Here is a 10,151-nt window from a genome sequence, read left to right as displayed (position 1 = left end):
CTGCATGGTGCAGTTCGTACTGCACCCTCAGAGTGTCAGGGAGGTGCAGCCAAGAGCTAGGACAAGACCCCTTCACCACCTGAGGAAGCCAGGGCCTGAGGCCCGCCCAAAAGCCACCATCCTCCCCCAGCCTCAGTTTCCCCCGGCTGCCACAGCTGCAAGCAAAACCTCTCCCCACTTCCCTTCTCGCTACTGACCAGGACCTCTGATTGCCTGCACCTAGGATGATCCAGGATGGTCAGCTGAGGAGTGGGCCCTGTATGTTGGCAGTGCCACTCCTGCCTCTCGCAGAAAGTCCTGAGCAAACCGGGGCACCAGGAGGCTTCTAAATTTAACGTTATAAACAAGCCAAGGGGCACAGAACCCCAAATGCATTGTAAATGCCTCGGGCCACTAATGAGCACCGCACTCCTGCTGGAGCTGTTGTCAGGATAAACAAAAAGAAACGGAGCATGACCTGCCTGCCACAGCACCGCCACTGCCACTGAGTGCCCGCCGCCTCAGACCACTCAGAGGCACCGGTCACCACACAAGAGTAACAGGAAAACCAAACGCCAATGAAGAAAATGCTGGGAAGGTGACAAATCCCATTTCCTTTTCCTCTGTCCCCTTTCTTTCCTGTCCAGAGGGAGCAATCTTAATGGAGGAGTGCAGTGAGGACGCCCCATCTGTGACTGAGTGGCCGGTCGGGAACACTCCGTTTTTATTGTAGATTACACCTCCTTTCCCTCTCAGCTCTGGAAGGGCTAAGTGATTACAATTTTGTTGTCTTCTAAATTAAAAAGAAGGGGAAGTTGACTGGGCCGGCGCTGTGCGCACAGCAGTCTGACAATTGGGGTGACATTGTAACTACTGAGCAATTTTTTACACAATTCAAAACTCATTTTTTTTGGCCAAGGAATCAGTCTAACAAACGCATTCCGCTCTTACTAAAAACAATTTCTTTTCTTTTCTTTATTTTCTTTTAGGAATAAAACACTTGTATTTGTCAGGAATGGATGTTTTGTTTAATAATATTAAAAAAGTGACATTTTAAAGCGCGACTGAGAACAGTCCCAATCCACCATCGCTCACACTTCTACCTAAAACCAGAAAAGTACTGAGAATAGAGGAAAATGGCACGAGAGAGGTTTCCACAATAGCACACACCTGCCCTGCTCAGCGTCCCCACTGGGGCCTTCAGGAGTGGCCCCAGGTGACTCTGAAGGCTTCTTCCCAAAGCCCCAAAGAAGATGTCTTTCTGCTCTCCAAATGACACGATCAAAAGTGAGGGCGGGGGTTCTGGCAGCAACACACCTCTGACCTGGGTGGGTCAGCAGAGCCACCCAGTCAGTGTCACAGCGTGGGGCAGAGGTTATGGGTCCCATATGTGTCCGTCTCCCCGCACCCCCTCTGAATAGGTCCCATTGGGGCTGTGTTCATGCTGCTGAGGGAACACCCTGGACTGGCGCAGGAGTGGGGAGCCACAGTCCCCCATCTGCCTCTAGCTATGGCTTACTGTGACTCCTTCCTGGCACCCTGTGGTTCTTCACAGTCAGCATTCACCCTCTTCTGGGCTGGGGTTCTGGGGCACACAGGAGCCCCCCCCCCCACACACAGTTGCATGTCAACCTGTCTACTACCATCAGTCCTTGCATTCAGCTCCCACACTCTTAGCTTCAAGACTTTGGCCCATTTTGGTCCGGTTGGGTGCCAGGGAAGAGGTCTTCCAAGGGGCCAGACAGACTCTCACGAACTCCAGGATGCCTGGGAACTCCTTCTGGTTTGCTCACTCATCCCTGTTCCCTGAAGATGTGGCCCTGTCCTAGGTATATCTGGTATGACACCCCTCGACTGTGGCTTGCAGGTCCAGATGGACATTCGGAAAGTTCCTTCTTCCCTGAATCAGAAAGCCCATCAGGCAAGGGCCCAGATCCTGCATCCAAGTGAGGCCTCCCCACAGGATTGGGGACTTCGGGGAGAGAAGGGGCAGCCAGAGGCAGAGCAGGCCATGAGACTGGCCTCAGAATGCCAGAGGCTGGCACTGTGGACTCCCACTTCTCTGATAACAAGGTGTCTTTAGAGTGCAGGCAAGCACTCTAGGTGCCTCCACAGAAGAAAATTCTGGGAGAGTTGGGGAGGCCAGGAAGCCACAGGTGTGGATCTGTAGGGGCCTCTTGCGATGGGAAATGAGGTGATAAAACAGCATGGAGTGGCGAATGCCCTGCAGGTGGGAATAGCCCTGCCTAGCCCCACTGCCCCACGGGAGCAGCGGGCTCCAGGTGGCTGGATGGAAGCCCTTGAATAGATCTGAGTGGCCCTGTCACGCTGGGTAGACAACACACCAGGTAAGGAAGTAGGAAGTGTTGAGCGGGCAGGAGCTCTTCCAGGTAATTGACAATTGGGGGCTGGATGCTGACAGAGGAGTGGTTTCCAATCATGGTGGGCACCCTGCCATTCGTCATGGGAGCCTCCTCACATCAGGAGAGGCAGGCACCAGAGGTGGGTCTCACGGCCACCAGATGAGCAGGTAGAGATCAGAGCTGCGGACCGTTGACTGGCACTTCTTCCCCCAGGACCAGTTTTCCTGCCCTGGACCTTCTGCTGCCTGCTGGCCTGGCCTGTGTCACATAGAGACGAACATCCCAAGAGCCGTGCAGTTTGATGCTGCCCAGTACTTCAGTGTGATGATTCACCCCAAACTATCTTAGCCTAGAGGAAAACAACTAAGTGACCTGTTCCTTCTGCTTACACTCTGACCAAGGCATCTTTAGACACTGGGAAGACCACCCCCCATCAAGTTCTTGGCCCCCCTCTGAGCAGATTCCTAGGCCATGCAGGACCCAGGGATCGCTGCACAGCCTGCCTACTGGCCTCGCTGCAGGCCAGAGGCACTCAGGCTGGAGCTAACAGCAACAGACGGGGAGAAGTGTGACGAACCGTACTGCAGATGGGCACCAAAGCAAGTTGCCAGGGTGGCCAGCACTGATAGGGAGGTTGCTAGCAAGTGACAGGAGGAGTGGAGGAGCTGTAATAGTCACATGGGATCTCTGTGATGAGGACTAGGAGGAAAGCTTCTTAGAGCTGCTTTTGCAATATCCAGCTGTGTGCTGCTATGGGGAAACACAGCAGCCAGGGAATGGCCTGGGGTCCCATGTCTGTGCTCCTGGCACTGATGAGAGGGGGCCCGCATCACTGGCCAAACAAAAACAGAGGGCAGCTGAGGCCCAGCAAGTCTGAGCAGGTTCGGCACCTGGTACATGCTTGTCTACACGCAAACTGAACGTTAAACTAGCAGCTGGCATGACAACCGCTTTTTTGTCAGCCTCCCGAGCATTAAGGCTGGTACATTGCAGAAATGACAGGTTAATAACTCAGCAATTTGAGTGATTATTAACTCTAGGTCCACAGATTGATTTGCTCATTGTGTATTTGGTTGAACTTCCTCAAAGGATTTTCCTCGTCAGACCAGGTGCCGTGATGAGCTGCATCTGCATCTCATTCAGGAGTGTGTGCGGACGCTCTGCTCCACCCCATGCAAAACCGTTCAAAGCTAAGGAAGGGAAATTATAGCAGCAGAGGGAGGGTGGGAAAGTGATTTGCCATTGGAGCATTTTCAGAGGGACCTGGAACACTTATGACTCAGCAACTGGAGGGTGACTAAGAGAAGGAAAACCACTCAGTTGCCAGGACAGTGGCTCCACAGAGGTACACACTGTGGAGGCCCATTTACCACAGGGCGCCTCAAGCTTCCAGTCCATGCTCTGGTATTTCAACTTGGCCTGTCACTTCCTCCTTTGCCTGGGTTAGATTAGAGAGGTAGGGTTGGATGGTGGACTTGATGCAGACTGAGGATCCATGTTCTCCTCCTGGAGACCAGCCTGACTTGGACAGATGAACAATGTCTTTCTCCCTGTCCTTGGAAGAAAACCTGTTCTTTTGCAACCATGTCTGCTCCGCCCTGGGAATAGGGGGTGGGCAGTCCACAAGGGTCCCTGCCCAGAGGACAGGCCCACCTAAGTCACACCACTGCCTCCTTTATTGGTGCTGCCGGCTGGGTGAGTGAAAGTTGGAGTCTGGGCTGGGGGGCAGTGAGCTGCCACCAGGTGCCCGTAGGGCATGAGGGTCAAGCTGCTGACTGGCCAAGCTGGTGTCCCCTGTCCCCGATTCATCGCTTTCTTCCTTCTGGCTGCTCTGCTGCTCTGGACACTCGAAGTGCACACAGTGGAACACCTGGGTGTGAAAAGGAAAAGATCTGGTGAGTGATGGGGCCCCAGAGATGCCAAGAGTCAGATAAGGTCCGGCCAGCTTTGGGGGCCCACCCCAGGGGAGAGAGAGGAAGTCTTCCTTGCTGCGTCCATCCTCAAAGAGACACTCGGCAGCAACTAGGCTGATCATCAGGATTAAAGTAAATGGCCCCAGGCTCGAAGCAGGGCTCAAGTGGCAGAAGAGCACTTCCCTAGCATGTGGGAGGCCCTGAGTTCAAATGCCAGCAACACTGCAAAAAAAAAGGACGTACATGGCCCAATGGTCCAAAAGTTACAGACATCACAACATGGATTCCTATACAGCTCTATAGTACTCTCAGGGCATCACTCAGTTTCAGGTTATTTTCTCTAATGGGCACTTTCTACCTTCTTAACTAATTATTCTTCACGTGGTGGCTAGTTAGAAGTCAGCAGGAGTGGGCTGTGGTGATGGCCACACAGCTCTGAGAATATATGTACTGCGGCCATTGCACTATCCACTTTAGTGGGGAGGATGAATGGCATAGAGATAAAAAGGACGCTGGCAGGGCATCACCAGGAGGGGAACCCATGCTTACTCCCAACAAGGCCCTGCGGCATAATTCTCTCTGGCCTGGGAAGGCTAAACAGACCCCTTAGGCAGTAGGCTACAATCTTACTCAGCCTGCATCAAAACTTATCAACCTGGGGAGCCAGCAAGCAGGCTGAGGAGGGCACCTGCTGGGAGCCAGGCAGGGCTTGCCTACCTGACTGGAAGCACTGAACTCCAAGTCAGTGCTGTGCAGATGGTATGCAGAAGGGCCTTGGAGTAGGGAGAAGTTCCGAAAACAGTGGGATAATGCAACTTGTCATTGAACCTGAATGCAAATGCCACAGCTGAAGTGCAAGTGTACCCACTGCTGCTCCGTGATGTGCTCAGAAGGCCTGTCAGTGTCTGTAGCCTGTGTGGACAGCTGTGAGCAGCAGGCCATACTGAGCTCATGCAGATAGGACACACTGCTGTCCCTCCCTAGCCTGCCTGGGTGACTGCATCCTCACCTCCCTTTCCTTTGAGGGGCCTGCTCCCAGCAAGCAGCTGCTGGACTTTGGATCTGCTCACAGTTTGTGAGCTGTTCTTGGGTACAGGCACATTTGGTTAGAGGACAAGGGTCCTGGGACCTGGCATGGCAGGACACAGGGCAGGGCTGGCTGGCCACCCTCCATTCTCCCTGCGGAGGGACAGGTGGAGGAGGAGAGGGCAGAGGCAGTGACATTGCAGGGGGCTCAGGAAGAGCCTGCAGCAAAGGGGCCTGGCAGCCCCAGGATGTGCTGCATAGCGCACAGAATGAGCATGTGTGTGCATGCACACACACCTGTACTTACATGGAGGAATCAAGGTCACAGAGGAGAAGACAAATTAGTATCAACTGTGAACTTATGATGAAAATACCAATACCATGCTTACTCCCTGCATCGCTGTTGTTTCCAAATCCCTGTTTCATTTCTCCACCCACCGTTTCAAATTTCACATTACAAACTCTACTAAGAAGACTAGGTGAGACCGTGCACCTTCCTGGTCCGCCCTCTCTGTTAAGGCAGTGGCTGATTTCTCTCCTTGAAGAGGGTGCTCAGCCTTGTCCTGGCCTGGATGCTTCTTGTTACCCCCCCTCAGTGGCAGCTGTCCTGGATACCCCTGTGCTGCCTTCCTGATCTTTTCTCTCCTTCCTCCATTCCCTGACATAGATCTCCTTTCTGGGCCCATCTGCTGGCACTCACCTGTGGACAGCTGGACAGGCCTCAGTCAGATGAGAGGGCCTTTTATGGAGACTTGAAAACTATAAGGGCTATCAGCTTGGTCCTGAACTGGGCTGGCCCAATTTGAAAACCTGCCTCTAAGTGGCAACAATTAATCTACCCTTCACAGTCTTTACGCTTTTTGCAAAACATCTGTAGGCAGGTAGCCCTTTGTCTCTCTTGCTTTACGAACACTCCTCTCTCCAGGCCTGAGACTGGACAGCAGGCTCTGCTGAGTGTCCTCACCCCATCACTAAAATGTCTTTTAACTGAACAAAGGTTTCACTCTCTTGGCAAGATAACCCAGCCCCGCTGCACATGAACAAGGATTCCAAAACTGCCCTGGACTGCCCTGCCCTCCCAGCACTGGACTCTCTCCATCCCGCCCATCAAGTTCTATAGTCCGTTTACACCTCAGGAGGCTGCCCCACAGAGCCTGGGTTGAAATGGATCCCTGAGTTGATTTACATTTGTCCTGCTCTTCACTGCCCCCTCTGAGCTCTCCCCTTCGTGTATTGAATCAGTCTCTCCTTTTGCTTTTGCCAGCCTCTTTTCAGGCCTGTGAAGTTCCAGATGAGCTCTTCCCTGGCGCCCCAGGCCTGGTGCCTATCCTTGCCTCTGACTACTGATCTGTCAGTTCCCATCACCCTCAAGGACTAAAGGTTGCTTCTTGGCCTTCCTCTGCTCAGGGCCTTGCATAAGAATAAATGGATCAATAAAAATCCTAGGCTGAGAAAAGTTGAAAAGATTTCCGGGTGGCTCTGCACGTGCTGCAGAAAGCCCGGGAAGACTCGCTCTCCAGGACGTAAGTGTGGGATAGGCTCTCTCGTGGCTGCCCTTGGTCACTGTTATCCCCATTTCCAGCCTCAATCTCTCTCGTCTAACTTGGGTGGTGCTGACTGCACTGCTATGAGATCACTAACCATGGGTTTCAAATAGTAATGCAAACAGTGGTGTTCCAGCACGCCCAGCACTGCTGACGGTGCATCTCAACTGGCTAGTTTCATGTTTTTCTGTGGATATTTCTTTCAGAGAAGTCATAGTTATTTCTCTCCCCACAGCACAGAGCTCATAGCAGGTTCTTCCTTTTGAGTTAAGGGGATCCTGGAAGCCCATGGGAGTCCTAGGCCATACTTCCCTGTATGAGCTCCCCTGTGACCCTGGGCTAGGGCATGATGGCCTGGGTTCAGTCACCAGACATGAGGAAGTGGGGTGTCTCAGGACCATGATCCAGTCTGTGATCCTGGAATCACAGATGGTGAGGCCTGGAGTGGAGGACAGGCAGGGCATGCAGTGGGCACTGGAGCAAACAGGCTAAGGGTGGCAGAGGTCAGGGAAGAACAGAAGCGTGACATATGAGGTAGGCATGGCCAGCTGTGTGAGGCTGATGAGTGAGCACAGTGGAAGGGGCTGCATGTGCTTATCCTGCAGACTCCAGCCAGGCTGCAGACACACTGGCAAGCAAGGAGCCCTGTACATGCACAGTACGGGTAGCCATGGGTTAGGACATGCTTCCAGGGAGGAGATGTAGAGCTGAGCCAGGAAGGACAGGGATTGGGAGTGAGGACCTGTTGTGGAGGCAACGGAGGGTGAGGAGCCAAAGGGTGATGACAGAGAAAGGTTGTGGGAAGTGGGAGTGGTAGGAGCTGTGAGGAGGCAGAGGATGAGTCCTAGGCAGATCCAGACCCCAGCAGGCTGAGCAGGGCAGGAGCTAGAGACTCTGGGACAGAGGGGACTACTGAAAATTAGTATCTCTTAAGTCAAAACAGATATGAAATACATTTGTGGTGACAAATTCAAATACTGTGTTTATTAAAGGAAGAAAGTAAATGACAAACCTTGAAAACCTGGAAATCCCCTGAGGTAAAACAGCAGTTTATAAGCAATGGGAAGGAGTTATTTTTAAAGGGGAAAAAAAATCCCCACAGAATTTGACAACAGACTCAGTAAAAGTGATGAGAGACAAGAGTCCATGGTGACCATGGAGACTCTCAGGACAGGGCAGAGACAGGCAGGCTGTGGTGCCTCGGATGATGTGGAAGGGTCCCTGGGGGCTCCAGCACAGCTGCCCACACCTGTGCTGCACCAGGGATACTCAGGACCCTGCTGCTGCCTGTTTTTAATTTTCAGGGTCTCGTCATGCACCTGTTCTGAACTTATGGGGGGGCACAGAGGCAGTCCACTACTAGGGCCTGCTCAATTTTCTGCACACAGTGGGAAGCTGGAATTCAAGCTGGGTGTCTCTGAAGCCTGGACCTTCCCCACTGCACCAAAGTACCTTATCCTCCCAACTTTCTGACAGCACTCGGTCAGCAGTGTATGTCATGGGTGTGTGCCTGGAGGGGAGGTTAGGAAGGCCAGGGAGGATGCCATATATATCCTCAGACTTGAAGGGGTGGAAGTCAGACAGGAGGGCAGAGGGGACAAAGGGAGGGCTTATAGATCAGGTCTGGCCCTGACACTTAATGGTGGCAGCCTTCCTCAGACAGGCTCCGGTCACCCTCTGTATACAGTGCCTGGCTCAGCCATCTCTGCTGATGATCCACGCCCACCCACCTCCGACCAAACAGTAATAGTGCAAGCAACACCCAACCAGTTCTGGACCACTGCAGACACTCAAAATTAACACCGAGGTACTGGTGCCCCTCTGTCACCATCATGTGCAGGGGCAGGGCTTTTCCCCAGGGACTCTAGGCACCTACAGATTTGCAAATGGGCCTGTGGGTGGTCCTCTCTTCTCTGAGTGGGGTGAGAGTGAGCCTGCCTGGGGAAACTGGCTCCTTTGTGGTGGTAGTTATGCTGTCAAGGCTGAGCCTGTGGCAGCCTCCTGCCCCTTGCTGAGGCACCTGAGGGAAGGTGGCCATTGTGCCTCTGCTATTTTCACAGCAAATAGAGGAGGGCACTGATGGCTTGGACAGTTGTCACCATGTGGGTGTGGGGTTCTGGAAAGGTGCCCTGTCCAACCTGCCACAGTCTATGTCCTCTTCCTACCAGGCACCTGTGGGCCTCCTTTTGGCTTTCTCTCTGTGCAGACGCTGGCATGATTCAATTGCTTTCTTCTGAACCTTCCCAAGGCTGCAATACCCCTCGGAAAGGATGTGACCAAGAGTGAATGAGGCATACAGGGCAGAGCTGCACTTCTGATTTATGCAAAGCCATTACTCCATAGCCGCATCATTTTCCCTTCCCCTTTTCAGCAGTAGTGTATCCCATTAGCCTATTTGATTGCTGCTGCTCACAAAGGGGCACCTTTGCTGAACCATCTTCAACCGCCCCTGGATCTGTCCCGAGAGGAGCTGGATAATTTGCAACGTAGTCGTGTGTAGGAATCCAACACAGCCTTAGTCACAACCCGGCGTCCTTTCTGTAGCTGCTGTTTATTATCACTTTGCCTCGCCTCTCGGGGAGCTGTAATTCTGGACATGTCTGAAATAGCCTGCTGTGTTTTTTTCTCCGTGAACCCTGGACAGGATATATGCAAATGTCCTGGCCCCCTCAGCTGGCCACTGTCTGCACCTTTCATTAGAGGGATTCCCTAAGCACAATTTGCTTGACATGTCTTCAAGGGTTTTAGAAGCAGAAGCCTGTACTAATTTTCCCAAGTTGGCCTAAGAGTTCACTGGGAACTGTAGTAGAAGTTGAGAAAATTTAATAACTGTTGATCAATGACTACCTTGCTTTTGTGGTTTCTCCTGAGTAATTTCCACAGACCACTTTCATGCCAACCAATACAAATAGGATTTCTGATCCAAGCTTTCAACTTACATATTTTTATAAAACAGATACCTCTTGAAGGCTACAGTAAGTCAGATGCAAGGCCATGGGTTCTGATGTTCACCCCTTAAAGACTGTTTCTCTTCTACAAGGCTGGGTGGCAGCCTCACACCCACCAGCACCCAGTAGATGTTAACCATGCTGATGACGGTGGCCACACTCATGCTCACCTCAGAGCAGCAGGTACCAGTCATACACCAACTACAGAAAGTCTTCTTTTGTTTGTTTCAAAAGGAAGACCAAGTATTTCCAACAAAACATCCCTTTTTAGAAGCCCATATTTATATGTGCATCAGAGTAGCCCACACATTTTTTTCAGTTAAGGAATCATTTCACAAAGACATTGCCAAACTGTGAACAATTGAAACAATATTTCAG

At 52.2% G+C, this 10,151-nt stretch overlaps 1 protein-coding gene across 4 annotated transcripts in view; it reads right to left on the bottom strand.

Moving 5' to 3' along the window:
* Window positions 1–918: 918 nt before the first annotated feature.
* Window positions 919–10,151, bottom strand: part of Btbd9 (BTB domain containing 9) — a 397,758-nt gene continuing 388,525 nt past the window's right edge. For all 4 annotated transcript variants that reach the window (XM_074082279.1, XM_074082277.1, XM_074082278.1 and 1 more), the window contains one exon: window positions 919–4,212. In XM_074082279.1, the coding sequence (XP_073938380.1) occupies window positions 4,018–4,212 (195 nt within the window). In that variant the 3' untranslated portion in view covers window positions 919–4,017. The remainder of the gene's footprint in view (window positions 4,213–10,151) is intronic.

The sequence above is a fragment of the Castor canadensis genome, chromosome 8 (genome assembly GCF_047511655.1).
Source record: "Castor canadensis chromosome 8, mCasCan1.hap1v2, whole genome shotgun sequence".
NCBI lineage: Eukaryota > Metazoa > Chordata > Mammalia > Rodentia > Castoridae > Castor > Castor canadensis.
Note: the sequence above shows the minus strand (reverse complement) of the source record. Positions and strands in the feature narration are given on the sequence as shown.